The 16,357-nt window shown below is 61.7% G+C and overlaps 3 protein-coding genes across 4 annotated transcripts; all 3 read right to left on the bottom strand.

Annotated features, from left to right (window-relative positions):
• Window positions 1-1,071: 1,071 nt before the first annotated feature.
• On the bottom strand, window positions 1,072-4,908 carry LOC104059096 (extracellular fatty acid-binding protein). The gene is made up of 7 exons (XM_054084585.1): window positions 4,748-4,908; window positions 4,342-4,481; window positions 3,754-3,821; window positions 2,701-2,811; window positions 2,048-2,149; window positions 1,810-1,835; window positions 1,072-1,264 (listed from the first exon to the last, which is right to left on the bottom strand). The coding sequence occupies exons 1-6, from the start codon at window positions 4,841-4,843 to the stop codon at window positions 1,810-1,812; spliced, it is 543 nt and encodes a 180-aa protein (XP_053940560.1). The 5' UTR covers window positions 4,844-4,908; the 3' UTR covers window positions 1,072-1,264.
• Window positions 4,909-6,110: 1,202 nt separating this feature from the next.
• On the bottom strand, window positions 6,111-9,753 carry LOC104059125 (lipocalin-15-like). Its single transcript, XM_054084325.1, has 7 exons — window positions 9,368-9,753; window positions 8,525-8,664; window positions 7,617-7,681; window positions 7,218-7,331; window positions 6,536-6,637; window positions 6,405-6,426; window positions 6,111-6,257 (listed from the first exon to the last, which is right to left on the bottom strand). The coding sequence occupies exons 1-7, from the start codon at window positions 9,458-9,460 to the stop codon at window positions 6,254-6,256; spliced, it is 540 nt and encodes a 179-aa protein (XP_053940300.1). The 5' UTR covers window positions 9,461-9,753; the 3' UTR covers window positions 6,111-6,253.
• Window positions 9,754-11,046: 1,293 nt separating this feature from the next.
• LOC104059098 (lipocalin-like) lies at window positions 11,047-14,415 on the bottom strand. 2 transcript variants are annotated; one of them, XM_054084548.1, is made up of 7 exons: window positions 14,206-14,415; window positions 13,017-13,156; window positions 12,828-12,904; window positions 12,582-12,695; window positions 12,242-12,343; window positions 12,040-12,065; window positions 11,047-11,171 (listed from the first exon to the last, which is right to left on the bottom strand). In XM_054084548.1, the coding sequence occupies exons 1-6, from the start codon at window positions 14,302-14,304 to the stop codon at window positions 12,040-12,042; spliced, it is 558 nt and encodes a 185-aa protein (XP_053940523.1). In that variant the 5' UTR covers window positions 14,305-14,415; the 3' UTR covers window positions 11,047-11,171. The 2 variants fall into 2 exon arrangements, with proteins under 2 accessions (XP_053940523.1, XP_053940522.1); XM_054084547.1 differs by having other exon boundaries at window positions 11,047-11,175; window positions 14,206-14,414.
• Window positions 14,416-16,357: the final 1,942 nt, after the last annotated feature.

Raw genomic sequence — 16,357 nt, 5'->3', positions numbered from 1 at the left:
GGTACTCCTTCCTTCCAGGGACTGGGAAAATCCTTCTGGGAAACAGTCTCTTCTGGCCTTGAGGAACATGAGAGCTGGGCCTGTCCCATGGCAGAGAAGGGACCTCACCGGGACTTTCCAACCCAGCATCTCCACCTTCTTTGGAAGGAGCCCAGCATTTCCAGCAGGATTTTTTCCCGGCAGTTTGTGCTGGAACAGTTCAGCATTTGCCACACTCCGCAGAGCGCCAGGCCCACGTGCAGCCCCGCCTTGAGGCTTGTTTTCGGTACATGGGTTGAGGCGATGAAAACATTCTGCTGCCAGCAATGCCCTTCGCCAAGGGCAGGGAGTCCCAGTTGCCTCCACATCGTGTTCCAGCCAAATAATTTCCTTCCTGCTGTGTACAGGCATCACTTTGCCAGACAGCAGTGAGATCACCGGCATTGTCCACTCTTCCTTTTGTCCGTCTGTTTTCTCACTGTGCCCTGGAGCAAGATGCACACAGGCTGCAATTCCAGCTCTGGGGGCGAGTCCCCTCCATGCAGAGCAGCTGAGGGGTCACCACTGCAGCCCCCACAATCCTTCAGCCCTTCCATCAAGCTGTCGCTGCCCTTGCTGCTCATCCGATGCTCGTGTGCAGCTGCTCTCCCAGTACCCAGCCTCCAACAATAGGCGGGTTCGGGGGCAAGAAACATGCAGACACAGGATGGACCTGCCCTGCCTTTATCCCCCCAGTAAACTTGCCCAGATGTTGTTGTGTATTTAGTCATAGAATCATGAATAGTTTGGATTGTGAGGACCTTAAACACCTCCCACGGGATATAGATGCTCCAAGCCCCATCCAACCTGTCCTTGAACCCCTCCAGAGATGGGGCAGCCACCACTGCTCTGGGCAACCTGGGCCAGGGCCTCCCCACCCTCACAGCAAAACATTTCTTCCCCAGGCTTCCTCTCATTCTTCCCTCTTTCAGCTTAAAATCCTGGTGGGTTCTGAAAATGTCCTCACTTAGGCGAGCTCAGCCCCTGGCTGCTCCCCATCCACAGACCCCAGGAGGACAACAGAAGGGACCGCAAGCCCAAGCACTCTCGGTTCTCCCCAGACAGCTGCACCGAGTTCAGGGGTGAGATTCGTTTATTTGGCAAAAAGAAGGGACTGGAGGAGCAGAAGGTGTATCAGAGCCTTGACCACCAAACTCAGAAGCAGGATGGCAGAGCAGCAGCCTGAAGCTTCATAGCGTGGTTCTTGCCTTGCTCAGCGGAAGCATCCACCAGTCAGCCACACTCCCTAGAAAACAGTCAGGAGGGGTGGGTTGAGTATTTGAGGTGAGGAGGCCAGCAGAGAGGGCCCAGAAGGGCTCCCCACCAGGATCACTGCTTTTGCATCCAGTTCTCCCAGCTCTATAGGGTGAGACGTCTCCACTGGTGAGTCTCTAGCTGACCCCTACAACTAAGCAGTTACCGGTGGGGTGGGAAATCTCATGGTGGGGGTGGGCATCAGCAACCATGTTCTGCTAGGTGAGACACCAACCCAACCTCTGGCCAGTTTTGCCAGTCCAGAGCCTCAAGGTCCTTTTGCCAAGAGGTGGTGTCCTGCTCTTTGTGGCTGGACGAGCTCTGTCACCATTTCCGCTCCGAATCAGTGGTTTTGGTGCAAGAACCCTTGCTCACTGCTGGAGTCCCAAAGGGAACAGGTACCTGGATGTGAGCTCCAGCACAGGTTTGAACAACTCACTCTCCAGAATAATTCATGGTGGCTCTTGCTGGTGCCCCAGAGAGGGGGATTTCCAGCTGAGCACATTGCAAACACCACGTTGTGCTGCAGCAACTCACCTACGCTTCATCGATGTTGCACTCCTCTGTGAAAATAAAGAGAAAGTTTGAGTCCAGGGCTGTGATCTGGCTAGTTCCCTGTAGCACCCAAACCAGACAGCCCAGCATTGAACTTGAGCCAGGCAAAAGCCAGCTCAGACCACAAAGTGGCAGTGATGGGCTGAGATGGTCCCTGTCACTGCATCCTGGCTCCCCACATCCACTGAGCCGTCCCAACACGGCTCTGGGCAAGGCTTACCATGTCTGCTCAGCACCGTGATCATCTCATCTGTGTAGCCTTTCTCCCTCGCAAACTTCTTGAACAGCTCTATGATTTCAGGGCGCACCTCCGGGGTTCTGCCTAAAGGCAAAGATAAGAGTTAGCCCCAGGCTGTGGTCTGTCCCTGCTTCTCCTGGGTAGCTGGCAAGCGTGCCCAGGTGAGGGTGGGATGGATGAGGCTCCCTGGGAGAAGGTTGGAGGCAGCAGCACAGATCCTGGAGAGTGGTGGTGGCCAGGCACGTGAGACAGCCCTCCAAGACACAAGACAAAGAAGGGATCGTGGCACCAGCACAGTGCTACCTCTCTTGGTTCCCATCCCTACCATTTCTGCCCTCCTGCCTGCAGGAGAACTGCTCTTCACCCCATTTCACCAAGTGATTCCCCAAGGCCATGGACTCCTGGCACAGCATAGACATTGAAGTCCAAACCTTCTGTGCCAGCCCCAAATTGCTGCCCCTTCTCCTTGCTGAGCAGGGCATGCACAGAAGCCCCAGCCCTGCTCCTGCACCCCACCCAGGGCAAAATGTCCTTGCAGGAGAGCAGCGGTGAGGACCCCTGGCCTCTCAGGACACCACAAAGCACCCCAACACCTCTGAGCCGTTGCCCCCAGACGCGGCACCCTGGCTACGCACTGTAGAGCTTCATCATGTGGTAGGTCTTCCCATCGATCAGTCTGGAGGCAAAGATCACAGCGTACGTCTTTCCATCAGTATCTAGCACTTGCACTGTTTTATTGCCAGTCTCTGCAAAAAGGATGTGGAGGGAAGGGAAAAAGGAGTTATTGCCTCCCAGGAGCTCCTCCAGCAGAAGGGATGGGACAGGATGAAGCCACATGCAGGATGCCAAGGGACAGGTTCACCCAGCCCATAGCTATTCTGTGTCTCCCTCTCCCGGTTCTCCCTCTTGCTGAGGCTGCTCTGAAAGTCTGGGAAGCCCACAGAGCAACAGCAGAGCAGAGAGACAGCAACGGGGTGGTCTGGGATGGTCTGGAATGGTCTGGGATGGTCATTGCAGGCAGCAGCCAGTGTCAGACTAGTGTTTGGGCTGGGGATGGTGCGAAGAGGCTGAGGGGAGACCTTACTGCTCTCTACAACTACCTAAAATGAGGTTGTAGAAAGGTGGGTGTTGGTCTCTTTACCCAAGTGAGAGGGTGAAGACAAGAGGGAATGGCCTTAAGCTGCTTCAGGGCAGATTCATATTGGACATTAGGAAATATTTCTTCACCGAAGGGGTTCTCAAGCACTGGCAGAGGCTGCTCGGGGGTCTAGTGGAGTCCCCATCCCTGGAGGGGTTTAAAAGATGGGTAGATGAAGTGCTTAGGGATATGATTGAGTAGTGGACAGGGATGGTTGATCTCAAAGGTCTTTTCCCACCTAATAATTCTATGATTCTTTGAAACCGTGCTTGCTTCATCCCTTGAGAGCATCCATTCACAGCTCCATTGCAGAATTAATTAGCTTTTCCCCAGGGTTTAAGCTCAGTCTGGACATCTTGGAGGGAACCAGGGAGACACCACACTGATAGGACACCAACCCTTGGGCTGCAGCTGGCAGGCAGCCACAGAGGAATGTCCCACCCCAGGTCCTCAGTAGAAGCAGACAGGTGCCCCTAAGGGTCACGTCCCTAGGGACAGAGGTGGTGGGAAGTGCCCCTGCCCCAGCCCAGGGGCCACGCTCCACACTCACCAGAGTAGTATTCACCGGGGACACCTGTTTCCTTGAAGATCGCAGTGTATCCCTTACACCCATTTGGGCTGCAAAACAGGAAAGGATGCTCCAGTTGGGGTGAAGTGACTCCTTTTCCCCATCCTTGGGGGCATTGGCTCTGGAGTCGCAACCCCAAACAGGGGACTTGGTGTTTGGGATGGGGTGGGCAGAGCTGGGGTACCACTGGCACCCTTGGAGCAATGGGTGGCTTGGCTGGCAGGGCACAGTGCTGGTACCCAAGGATCGTCCTATGGGGCCATAGAGACATTCCCTTGCTCATGTTCTGAGCTGGTGGGATGAGACTGGTCATGCTGGGAAACCTGGATTCATATGCTCCCTTATCATCCCACCTTGTCCCTGCTGGGAGCAGTGGAGCATCTCTACCTCCATGGTGGGACTGGTCCTGGCTGGTGCTGCCCTGAAGAGGGGTCTCCATCATGCAGCTCTCCCAGACCCCCATTTCCAGCTGTGGGGCTGGTGGCTCATCTTCCCCCCGCCCAGGCCTTTGGTGGGTGCTGGGTGGGAGCCAGTCAGTGAAGCCCGTGGAGAAAAGCACTTTGTACTTACGTGGAAAAAGAAAAGGAGCCTTTCACGTCACCCGTCTCCAGGATCGCAAAGGCAGCCTTTACCATCTTCTGCTGCTCCTTCTTTTGGAAGTTGCTCTCGGATTCGGAGGCCCGGGCAGTGATGTACCATTTCCCTGCAATCTGGCAGGGAGCGGGGCTGTGAGGCCGGAGGAGCAGGCAGGGGACCAGGACCGAGCCAGGGCACCCTCAGGTCACAGGACACCAAAATCCCCCCAGAGACAGCTATGCTGGAGCTGAGAGACTGCCCTCACCTGGGTGTGACAGCAGAGCCAGCGGCAGCTGTGGGGTCCCCAGGTGTCCCCAGCACCAAAACACCTCTCCAGTCCCCACCCTGGTGGCTGGAGACCCTGCTCCCACCTTCCCTTCCCCAAGACCCCGCTGTTCACCTTGCTCTTATCCAGCCGCTCAGTCCCAAGGCTCTGAGCCTCCACGCGCAGCAAGCAGAGCAGGGCCAGCCCCAGGCTCAGCAACATGGTCCTCATCTCGTCACAGCGTCCTCCGGTCTTGCCAGCATCGTGCCTGGGCTGCTGGCTTTATAGCGTGGCTCTCTGCCCCCTCGCCCCCCCCGAGGCCACTGTGTGCCACGCGGCACGGATGCTGCTGCGCGGTTACCTTGGGTGAGGTGCTATTTTCGAAGGGCAAGAGTCAGCCAAGGATGAACGGCGTCCGGTCTCACGGCGAGCGGGAAGTGCCTGCAAGCCCTGGGAAGGGGCCAAGAAGTGGGGTTGCCAGACCTGTTGCACCAGTGTTGAAATTTGGGGTTTCCCGAATTTCTTCACTTGCTTGTGAAAGAACAGAGAGCTCTTGTTTCCCCACTGGCTGCAGGAGGTTGCCGGGAGGAGTGGAGAGGTCCCTCCCGGAATGGGCCAGAAATGCTGTCACCAGTGACCTGTCATGAAGGGGCTCGATGACCCTTCCCTCTGGCCAGGCTGGCATCTGCCCAAGGCTGCCTTGGGATTGTGCCCAAATCCGTGTGCCCGCGTGCCACCAGAGTGGCCTGACCCCACGATGCCGACGATGCCCACCATCCAGGGGCACTCAGGATCCACAAAGCGGGACGCAGGACTGGCAAAAGAAGGGGTTCATGTCACTGTGGGAGCCTCTCCCCCTTCCCAGGGCGTGATGTTGTCCCCTGTGCCCTGGCTCTGATGAGCTCCTGCGGTCACAGTCCTGAGCGGTCCATGCTGCTGCCTCCCAGCCCTGAGCCTGGCTGAGCACCGAGGGACCCCTGCTCCAGGACAGGGGGGCACAGGGGTAGGGGGTGGATGGAGGAAGGGCCCTGGCTGCCTGCAGGGCTCGTGGCAGCACCGTCCCACCTTGGTCAGTGGGCAGATGGGGGCACCACGGGGGCTGGGAGGCAGGCACGGGGCTCCCGGTCCTGCCATGCATTTACCCTGAGCAGCCCCGGCACAGCCCCACTCCCGCATAGGTGGCTCCGGGGGGCACCGAGCAGGGAACAGGGTGTCCTGGGGCTGAGCTCGGTGCTGGGAGCCAGAGGTTGTGCTGGCAGAGCTGCTGCCCACCCAGCCGTGCTGGGGCAACCGCTGTTCATCCCGGCTAATCCTCCCCTGCCCACACCCCTGGCAGCTGCCCCTCTGCACTTTGCCCACCCTCTGCCCCCACGCCGGGTACAGCAAACAATGCTCCAGGGTGCTGGAAGAGGAAGAATGGGATCCGGGAGCGCCGGGCTAAGGGTGCCTGGGGTGCTCCTGCCAACAAACACACCGAGCTCCGGGGTGGTTTCTGCATTTCTTTATTTGGGCAGGTGAGGTGTGATCCTGGCACGGGCCAGTGGGTCTGGATGAGGAGGATGGGAAGGGGCATCATGAAAGAGGGAGCAGAGCCCGGTTTCCACCAGGGCTGGAGGACACAAGGCCCTGGCGTTGGCCTCTTCAGCTGCAAAGAGGAAGGACAGACGGATGGGCCATTAGAGTAGGAGAAACCGCGTGCGATGCAGAGCTCTGAGGTGAGTGGGGAGCTCCATGGGGGCTGCCAGTCCCCGCTCAGCCCAGACCGTGCTGGAAGGGAGACTCTCACACTCACCTGCTGTCCTTGGAGCACTGATCTGTAGAAAGCAAAGAGGAGTGAGCGTGCCACAGGCACTGTCGTGAGCTCTTGCACACATCCCTGCTCAGAGGGGCTGTGCGTGCCCCCCGCGCCCTCCTGGCACTCACCCGTCTTGGGCAGGATGGCCAGCATGTCCTCAGTCAGGCCCATGGTGGGCAGGAGATGTTTGAACTTCTCCAGGAGCTCAGGGCTTGCATCCTGTTCCCTCACTGCAGCCAGAGACCCAAAATAGGGGGTGGTGAGGAGGGGGGACCCTGCAGCCAGCCCCTCACCTGGGGTCCAGCTCCCATGATGGGACCCCGGAGAAGGGCAAAGGCAAAGCCATGGAGGCACAGAGTGGGTACCGTTGTACCCCACGGCTGCTCTGGACTGGCATCAAAGGGGCACGAGCCCCATGGGAGGAGTAGCCTGTGGTGGTACGAGACAGCTGGTGGCTTCTGGGGGGCTGCAGGATGCTGCGGGGAGGGGGTAGTTCAAACCACAATCATAGAATCATAGAATGGTGTGAGTTGGAAAGGATCCTACAGATCATCTAATTCCAATCCCCCTGCCATGGGCAGGGACACCTCCCACTGGATCCAGGTGCTAAAAGCCCCATTCAACCTGGTCTTGAACACCTACAGGGATGGTTTTGGTGCATGGTTTTATTCACCCCAAAAGGGATTCCTTGGGTGCCAGCACAGTGGGTGCTGACGTGGTGGCCCTGGGTGGTGGTGGGGACCCCAACCTCTGCCCCCCGCCAATGCCTGTCCCCCCTCCCCAGTGCCCATCCCCACTCCTGGCACGCACTGAAGAGCTGCAGCGAGGTGCTGGGCTCCTGCTGGCTCTGCTGGACCTGGTACACGATGGCGTAGCTGCTGTAGTCCGTCTCCACCACGCGCAGATCTCTCTTCTCTTGTGCTGCTAAAGAACCCCAGGCAATGCCCGCTCAGGGACACAGCCCAGCCACCTCCATGGTCCCGCCGGAGCTCATGGCTCATGGCCTGAGCCCCACATTTGCCCAAGGAGGCTGAGAAGGGAACCCCATGTGATCCAGCAGAGCCAGGTGCCCGCTTGCAGCACGACCTCTCTCTGAGCTATGGAGGCAGAGGTACCAAACCCACCCTCCTGTGGCTCCACGGGCAACTGGTGATGCCCACCCTCTGTTTCAGTGTGTCCGAGGCTCCGATCCCCGCTGCCCACACGTACCCGTGTACTGGCCTGGCTGCCCACTTTGCTGGAAGAGCAGATTGAACCTTTCGCATTTGTCCAGCCTGGAAAGGGAAAATGTAACTCAGAATCATGGAATGGTTTGGAAGGGACCTCAAAGTCCATCCAGTCCCACCCCCTGCCATGGGCAGGGACACCTCCCACTGGATCAGGGGCTCCAAACCCCATCCAACCTGGCCTGGAAAACCTCCAGGGATGGGGCAGCCACCACTGCTCTGGGCAACCTGGGCCAGGGCCTCCCCACTCTCAGCAGGAAGAATTTCTCCCTAATGTCTAATCTAAATTTTACCACTTTCAATTTAAAACCACTTCCAATTTAAAACCACTCACCTCACCCTCTCCCTGCCCTCCGTGATCCGGAGCCCCTTCCCTGCTTTCCTGGAGACCCTTTCAGCACTGGGAGCTGCTCTAAGATCTCCCCACAGCCTTCTCTTCTCCATGTTGAATAATCCCAATTCTCTCAGCCTCTCCTCGTACAGGAGGTGCTCCAGCCCTCTGATCATCTCCATGGCCTCCTCTGGACTCACTCCAACAGCTCCATGTCCTTCCTCTGCTCAGGACTCCAGAACTGAACGCAGGGCTCCAGATGGGGTCTGCCCAGAGCGGAGCAGAGGGGCAGAATCCCCTCCCTCCCTGCTGCTCCCACTGCTCTGGATGCAGCCCGGGACACGGTTGGTTTCTGCACCGCGATCGCCCGTTGCCGGTTCACGGCAGAGGTGAGAGGGCAGTGGGGTGGGGGGCATGGGACAGCCCAGGCTGCGCGGGGAGCAGGCACGACCACCTCCGTGGGGCAGGGGCTCTTGGGGGTGTGCTCCTCACACAGCCAACTTGGTAGGGAGGGAAGACCCCTGCCCCGGGTGGGACCAGTGAGCACGAGGGGCACTCACATGGGCCAGACAAGCTTCATGGACAGGTCCCCCGCCGGTGTGAAGCTGGTGGTGATGGTGGATGACTTCATCCCATCCTTCATCTTCAGAAACACGGGGCAGTTGGAAGCGGCGACTACGAGATGCCACGTCCCTGCAAACTGTGGCAGGACATCACGGGTGGGGTTTGGAAAAGCTGTGAGGACCTCCTGCCCACCCTGGGGACCCGCCACACTCAGTGGGGACCCACCATCCACCCTGGGGACCCGCCACATTCAGTGGGGACCCACCATCCACCCTGGGAACTCGCCACGCTCAGTGGGGACCTGCTGGCCTGTGGTGGAGGACCTCCACCCTTGGTGGGGACCTGCCACTCAGCCTGGGGACCTCCCACCCTCTCCGGGGACCTGCCATCCTGCAGTTTGGGACCTGCCACCCATGAAGGGGACCTGCCACCCACCCTGGGGACCTGCTACCAACCCTGGAGACCTGTCACCAACCCTGGGAACCTGCCAGACTGTGGTGTGGGACGTGTCATCCTTGGTGGGGACCTGCCACCCACCCTGGGGACCTGCTACCTACCCTGGGGACCTGCCACCCTCTGTGGGGACCTGCCAGCCTTGGTGGGGACTAGCCGTGCCCTCTGCCAGGAGGGTGGGCACAGTGCCTGGCTCAGAGGCTCAGGAGCACCACCACGGCCCCCAGGTGTTCATGTCCCTGCAGTGGGGCCACCACCGGCAGGCGTTGCCCAGGACCAACCCAGCTCCGCAGCCGTGTCCTCCTGGCAGCTGCTCCAGTGCCAGCGCCAGGCCAGGACCTGCGGGTGCCTGGGGTGTGGGACAGGTGGGCAAGCTGTGCCATTACCTTCTCGGTCTTGAAGTCGGGTTGCACGGGCACCTGTGCCCCTGCCTGCAGCAGGCAGAGCAGCGCCAGCGCCAGGCTCAGCATCACCACCATCCTCGTCCTAGGCTGGATGTGTCAGGAGATGCCACACGGCTCTGCCCCTGCCCGTGCCCACCTTTATAGCCCCGCTTTGCGCAACGCGTTACACAAGAGAGATAACGCGTACCCGGGTTAGGTGACACGCTGGCCCTCAGCCCCTCGCATCGCCCGGTCTGGGATGAATGGAGCTTTGTGTGCGACCCAGCCCGGAGCACGTCGGGAGCCAGGTGATGCCCGGTGCTGCACGTGAGAAGGGTGATGGGGGGGCAGCCGGTGCCCCCCTCCTTGGTTGTCGCCCGCTGGGCCTGGAGTCTGGCAGTGCTGGATGGATCCGGCAGTGCCAGGTGGATCCAGCAGTGCCAGGATGGATCCGGCAGTGCCAGGATGGATCCAGCAGTGCCAGGATGGATCCGGCAGTGCCAGGTGGATCCAGCAGTGCTGGATGGATCCGGCAGTGCCAGGTGGATCCAGCAGTGCCAGGATGGATCCGGCAGTGCCAGGTGGATCCAGCAGTGCCAGGATGGATCCGGCAGTGCCAGGTGGATCCAGCAGTGCCAGGATGGATCCGGCAGTGCCGGATGGATCCGGCAGTGCCAGGTGGATCCAGCAGTGCCAGGATAGATCCGGCAGTGCCAGGTGGATCCAGCAGTGCCAGGATGGATCCGGCAGTGCCAGGTGGATCCAGCAGTGCCAGGATGGATCCGGCAGTGCCAGGTGGATCCAGCAGTGCCAGGATAGATCCGGCAGTGCCAGGTGGATCCAGCAGTGCCAGGATGGATCCGGCAGTGCCAGGTGGATCCAGCAGTGCTGGATGGATCCGGCAGTGCCAGGTGGATCCGGCAGTGCCAGGATAGATCCGGCAGTGCCAGGATGGATCCGGCAGTGCCAGGTGGATCCAGCAGTGCTGGATGGATCCGGCAGTGCCAGGTGGATCCAGTAGTGCCAGGATGGATCCAGCAGTGCCAGGTGGGTCCAGCAGTGCCAGGATGGATCCGGCTGTGCCAGGTGGACCCAGCAGTGCCAAGAGGGATCTGGCAGTGCTGGAATGGATCCTGCCTCAAGGAGGAGGATGGTCAGGCCACTGTTCTCACCCAGGGCTTAGCCACAGCCTGGTGCCCCCAGAAGGCATTGTGGCTGCCCAGGCTGCGGGCAGCGGGCACGGACCCTGCTCCTGGTCCAGGGTCAGAGCATGGAAAGCAGGTGGCTGTCTGGGCCTGAGCCACATCCAGTGCTCGGCACCGTCTCTCTGGTTGATGACTGTCCCTCCTCAGGTTTTTCGAGACCCTCCATGAGACCCCTCGTGATTGCCCATCACCCCATTCCCACGATGCCCGCCTGCTCTCCAGCAGGGAAACTGAGGCAGCGAGGCTGGAGTAGCCCAGGGTGCCCGGGGGGGCAGATCCCCCATGTGCGTTCCTTCTCCCCGGCTGGGGCAGGTCTGGTGGCGAGGCAGCACCACGGTGCAGGTTTGAGAGCGCACATGGTGTCCCCCCCGGCAGCCCCATGCCGAGGAGCCAGGATCAGCCCTGACCCTCGGGCCAGCCCCAGCCCACGGCCACCGGCCACCGCCCCACAGCGACCCAGCAGACAGAGGCATGGGACTGGTTTTACACTGGCTTTAATGGGAACGAGGGTGCAGGTGTGGAGAGTGAAGCCAGGGAGTGAGGGCTGCTGCGGTGCTGGGGTGCACTGGGACGGGACAGGGCATCTGCTGGCTCGCAGGGGTCTGCCTGGAAGAGATGGGGGCAAGCACGGCTGAGCTGGGAGACGGGGACACGCAGGGGGGACATCGGCCCTGCCGGCCCCACGGAGAGAGGGTAGGCACCCGCCACTAGAGAGCCACCCCATGGGGACGGAGTGGGGGGATCCCCATAGGGATAAGAAAGAGGAGCAGCCTGGGGGCCTGGGATGGGGTCTGTGGGGCAGAGTGGCTCGGACCCCCCCGTGCCCTCTTGCAGGGATGGGGTGGGGGGGGGTGTCTGTGGAGTGGGACAGATCTAGACACCCCGTACCCTCTCAGCAGGCTGTGATGGGGGCTCTGCGGGGTGGGGTGGCTCTGAGCACCCCCATATCCCCCCACAGGGCTGGGATTGGGGCTCTGTGGGGTGGGGCGGCTCTCAGCACCCCCATACCTCCCCACAGGGCTGGGATCAGGGCTCTGTGGGGTGAGGCGGCTCTGAGCATCCCCATACCCCCCCCACAGGGCTGGGATCAGGGGTCTGCGGGGTGGGGCAGCTCTAAGCACCCCCATACCTCCCCACAGGGCTGGGATTGGGAGTCTGTGGGGTGTGGCTCTGAGCACCCCCATACTCCCCCACAGGGCTGGGATTGGGGCTCTGTGGGGTGCGACTCTGAGCATTCCCATACCCCCCCCCCCCCCCCAGGGCTGGGATCGGGGCTCTGCGGGGTGGGGTGGCTCTGAGCACCCCCATACCCTCTCACTGGGCTGGATGGGGGGGTCTATGGGGTGGGGGGCTCTAAGCACCCCCATACCCTCTCACTGGGCTGGATGGGGGGGTCTATGGGGTGGGAGGCTCTAAGCACCTCGTACCCTCTCGCAGGGCTGCTCTGAGCCCAGAGAAGGCAGGACTCACCTAGGCAGCATCTGCCATGCATTTGTCTGCAGGAAGAAGAAAAGCAGAGATCAGTTCCTCCAATGGACCACTGCCCTCTAAGGACCCTGCCTGGCCCCACGCTGGCCCCACAGAGCAGTGGGGACAAGCCAGAAGGGTCTCCCAGGGGCACCTCAGCCCCTGCTCCCTGCTGCCCTCTCAGCCTCTCCCGCTGGCTGCTCACCCGTGTGGGGCAGGACGAGGATCTCCTCATCTGCCAGGCCCTGCTTCATGGAGAACTGCCTGAACCTCTCCAGGCGCTCGGGACTGACGTCCTTTGTCCGGCCTGCAGGGAGAGCAGGGTGAGAGGCAGCCCCCCGACCCCAGAGCGGGGTCACGCTGCCCTACGGCACGGGCAGCCCAGTGGAGGACAAGTTGCCCAGGAAGCAGGTCCCATCCCAGCCATCCCATGGGTCACCCCCAGCACGGGAGATGCTGCTGCCCTCCTCCCACAGAAGATCCCTCCGCAAGGACATCCCGGGAGTGCTGGGGGTGGAGGCAGGGAGGTCCCGGAGCAGACGTACTGTAGAGCAGCACCATGGTGGAGGAGCCGGTGCTCTTGGAGATCTGGGTAGCCACCAGTGCGTACTCATCGTAGTTGGTCTCCACCACGCGGATATCGTGTTTGCTGCCCCAGCCTGTGAGGGAGCGGGAGGGCACGGCTCAGCTCCAGGCACCAAGCCAGCCCCGAGGGGCTCTGTCGAGGGCAGGAGCTGGGGGCATGTCAGGAGCTGCCCTGCAGGAGGGCGAGCTGGGAGCTGGGCACTCACGAGGGCTGGTGTAGCTGTACCGCCCCGGCTGCTCCGTCTTGGTGTAAAGGCTGTTCCTCTTCTCGCAGTGGTCACCCCTGTGGAGCAGAGTACGAGGGGGTCAGAGGGCAGGGGCAGCATCCCCCGCCCTTACACAGCCGCCGGCATCCCACCACAACCCCGCTCACCCACCCCTCCCCGTGCCCGTACTTGGGGTATGTGGAGATCACTTCCAGGTTCCCATCCTCGGTGGCAGAGATGGTCGTGGTGCACATCTTCATCAGTTGCTTCTTCTCCTTGAACCAGTGGGAGTTGGAGGCCAGGCCGACGCAGTACCATCTCCCCGTGAGCTGCACACAACCTCTGCTCAGTCGCCAGCCAGGCATAGATCCCGTCTTGCCCCCCAGCTGCCGCCAGCCCCAGCCCAGGCCACCTCCACCTCCTGCTGGCCCATGCCCCATGGCATGGTGGCATCCTGGGTTTCTCCTCCCCCAGGGAGGGGTGACAGAGCCACCTGGCTCTGAGATGCCATTTGCACCCATCCAGGGGCACAAGGAGAAGCCAGGACCCTGGAGCCACCCTGGCTCATCCCAGCCTGGTCCCCAGGGCCACCAACTTGGTTGTCCCCAAGGGGAGGTGTCAGCCTCGGGGATGGGCCGTGTAGGGACCACCTTGCAGGACATACCAGACCCCCATTCTTGCAGCACGTCCCCCCATCCCCAGCCCCTGTCTGGGGTGGCTGTGTCCGCTGGGGCCCCTTTGGAAGCTCCCTGGAGGAGCAGGCAGTGCGGCCCCTGCATAGCCTCCTTGGGGCCCCAGGGCTGTGGGGCGAGACCCTGAATGCAGCCAGGCTGAGGCCATCCTGCTCTGGGTCCTGCCCACCATCGGGGAGGAAGGGCAGAGTGAGCACCCTGAGCGCACCAGCACCCAGGGCTGGGAGGCAGAGGGTGGGGGAAGCCCTGCACACAGCACCCTTGGCTTTAGGGGACCACTGAGCACAGCAGCTCTTGGTTATTTGGGACCCTGGGTGGGGTCCATGCTGGGAAGAGAGGTCCCTGTCGTGTCCTTGTGCTGCCTGTCCAGCTGAGCTTGCTTTTCTCAGCCCTCTCCCAGTAAAATCCCTGTGCATGGACACCCACCCCACAGCCCAGCAGACAGCCTGGCCCCACACCTGCTCGGTCCTGCCCCACAGCCTGGAGTCCACACCCCCTCCATAGCCCCCAAACCAAGCCCTGGGGGCTCCCCAGGGGTGGGGCTGTGGGTGCACTGATCTCTCCCAGCGTTGGGGCCAGCCTGGTCCCAAATCCACCTGCACCATTGCCTCCACCCATTTTCAGGGTGAGGATCCCCCAGAACACCCCAAGCCCCTACGCAGGGGCTGCCAGCAGGGTTGGGTCACCTTGTCCTGCTGAAAGTCGGTTTGCACAGGAATGCTGTCCTGAGCGTGCAGTGCTCCAAGCAGGGCCAGCCCCAGGACGCCCAGCAGCGTGGCGTGCATGTCTCCGTGAGCTGAGATGAACTGAGCTGAGTCGAGATGAACTGAACTGAGCTGAGTTGAGCTAAGCTGATCCAGAGGCGCAGGCAGAGCTGTAGTGCCGGAGAGCCAGGCAGCCCCTATTTATGGGCAGGCTGTGCAGCCGCCCCAGCAGAGGCAGCCCTGCCTCCCCCCGTGCCGTTATGCAAGCAAGAGCAGGGGCGAGGGCTGAAGCCAAAGGGCAGGCGGAGGAACCTGCAAATATTTCTCTCTTGACATGTTTGCTCCGGGTGCCAAACTGCTCCACAGCAAAAATACAGCTTGCAGCCAGCGCAGCAGCTGTCCCTGCCCCCAGCGCCATGGAGCCTGAGGCCAGTGTGGGCATGAGGTGGCCACTGGCATGAGCAAGGAGTCAGGATCCAGGGCCAGCATGCACATGGTGTGGCCACCAGCATAGAGAGGGGGCGCATGAGCTGGCCACCAGCATGGGCAGGGAGTTAGGATCCTGGGCCAGTGTGGGCATGAGGTGGTCACTGGCATGGGCAAGGAGTCAAGATCCTGGGCCAGCATGCACATGGCGTGGGCACCAGCATGGGCAGGGGACCAGGGCCCTGGGCCAGTGTGGGCATGGCGTGGCCACCAGCACAGGCAGGGAGCCAGGACCCTCGGCCAGTGTGGGCATGGCGTGGCCACCAGCACAGGCAGGGAGCCAGGACCCTGGGCCAGCGTGGGCATGGCGTGGCCACCAGCACAGGCAGGGAGCCAGGACCCTGGGCCAGTGTGGGCATGGCGTGGCCACCAGCATGGGCGGTGGGCCAGGACCCTGGGCACCAGGGCTTGCTGGTTGCCCCACCCTTGCAGGATGGGCCCAAGCGAGGTGGAGGGAATGCTCAGTGCCAGCCAGGTCCTAACCCAACCCATGGGACTCGTGGCCATCTTTGGGTGCTTCTGCAGGGCCCTCGCTTTGCCCCACAATCCTGCATCACCCGAGGAAGGGTCTCAGCTGGCCCCATTGCCCACTGGGGTGCGTTCCACCCAGGTGTCACGCCAGCGCATCCCAACAGTGAGCTGTAGGGCTGGGGCGAGCTTGACTCTTGCCACCTCCCTGGGGATTCACACCAGTTCTTCATCCCCACCGTGCCACCCTGCTCTCTTTGCCAAGAGGGGCTGGGAGACTCCATCCCCCTTGGTGTGGGCTCACCTGCAGGCGCTGAGTCACCCACCCTTGATTTAGGGACATCCAGGGTGAGGGCTGGGGATGAACACTGGGTGTCAGCAGCAGCACCCATGGCGCTGGCAGGGTTTGGGCAGGACTGGCCATGCCGGGCAGAGTGTCAGCGGTCAGCTCTCCCCATGGCACAAGCCTGCCAAGGCGCTTTACATAAGGAGCATGTTTGCACAGCAGCTGGTTTTTCCCTCTGGCAGCCCACCCTGCCCGCCCCAGCACATTCCCTTCCCCGCACCCAGCTGCGAGCCCGGCCAGTCCCATACGCCGGGCCCAGCGCCACGGACTTATTAAAACAAAACAAAAGCTGAGCTGGGCAGGACTGAGCATCACGAGAGCCCGGCTGGGCCCCCCACATGCTGGGCTGGGGGCTCAGCCTCCCCTTGCGCCCACCCTCAGGGTGCCAGGAAGAGCTCTGTCCATCGGAGGCAGGGAGCACCCATGGGTGTCCCAGTGGTTTTGCACTGGGGTGGGGACACAAAGGCTCCCCTGCTGCGCACCTGGGCCCCTGCCAGCAGCAAGAGTGGGGGCGGGAGGTGCTGGCTCTCCTGAGGATGGCAAAGCCGGGGCAGCCCAAGGAGCTGGGTGCAAGCTCAGGAGATGGGAGGCATGGGGGCACTGGCATGGGGCAGGCCAAGCCCATTGCGGTCTCAACGTAGGGCAGGCTGAGCCCATTGGGGTGCTGATGTGGGGCAGGCTGAGCCCACTGGGGTGTCGGCGTGGGGCAGGCCTTTTGCTGGGGGGGCACGGGCAGTACGGGGGTGTGCCTGGGCTGCGATGGCCACAGTGCCAGGATACAGACCCTCAGGTGCGTTTGGATTTCAGAAATGGGTTCAGAGCAGATAAACGCGG

Source organism: Cuculus canorus, chromosome 19 (assembly GCF_017976375.1).
Source record: "Cuculus canorus isolate bCucCan1 chromosome 19, bCucCan1.pri, whole genome shotgun sequence".
NCBI lineage: Eukaryota > Metazoa > Chordata > Aves > Cuculiformes > Cuculidae > Cuculus > Cuculus canorus.
This window is presented reverse-complemented; position numbering and strand designations above follow the sequence as displayed.

Bases quoted from the DNA above. Each gene is read 5' to 3' on its own strand.
- LOC104059096 (XM_054084585.1), bottom strand. From the start codon at position 4,843: ATGAGGACCATGTTGCTGAGCCTGGGGCTGGCCCTGCTCTGCTTGCTG. The intron at 4,482-4,747 runs GTGAACAGCGGG...GCTCCCTGCCAG, and splicing joins AGCGGCTGGATAAGAGCAAG to ATTGCAGGGAAATGGTACAT. The intron at 2,150-2,700 runs GTGCGTAGCCAG...CTTTGCCTTTAG, and splicing joins CCACATGATGAAGCTCTACA to GCAGAACCCCGGAGGTGCGC.
- LOC104059125 (XM_054084325.1), bottom strand. From the start codon at position 9,460: ATGGTGGTGATGCTGAGCCTGGCGCTGGCGCTGCTCTGCCTGCTGCAG. The intron at 8,665-9,367 runs GTAATGGCACAG...GTCCTGCCACAG, and splicing joins CCGACTTCAAGACCGAGAAG to TTTGCAGGGACGTGGCATCT. The intron at 7,332-7,616 runs GTACGTGTGGGC...GGGGTTCTTTAG, and splicing joins GCAGCCAGGCCAGTACACGG to CAGCACAAGAGAAGAGAGAT.
- LOC104059098 (XM_054084548.1), bottom strand. From the start codon at position 14,304: ATGCACGCCACGCTGCTGGGCGTCCTGGGGCTGGCCCTGCTTGGAGCA. The intron at 12,905-13,016 runs GTACGGGCACGG...TCTGCTCCACAG, and splicing joins GTGATCTCCACATACCCCAA to GGGTGACCACTGCGAGAAGA. The intron at 12,066-12,241 runs GTGAGCAGCCAG...TTCTTCCTGCAG, and splicing joins CCTCGTCCTGCCCCACACGG to ACAAATGCATGGCAGATGCT.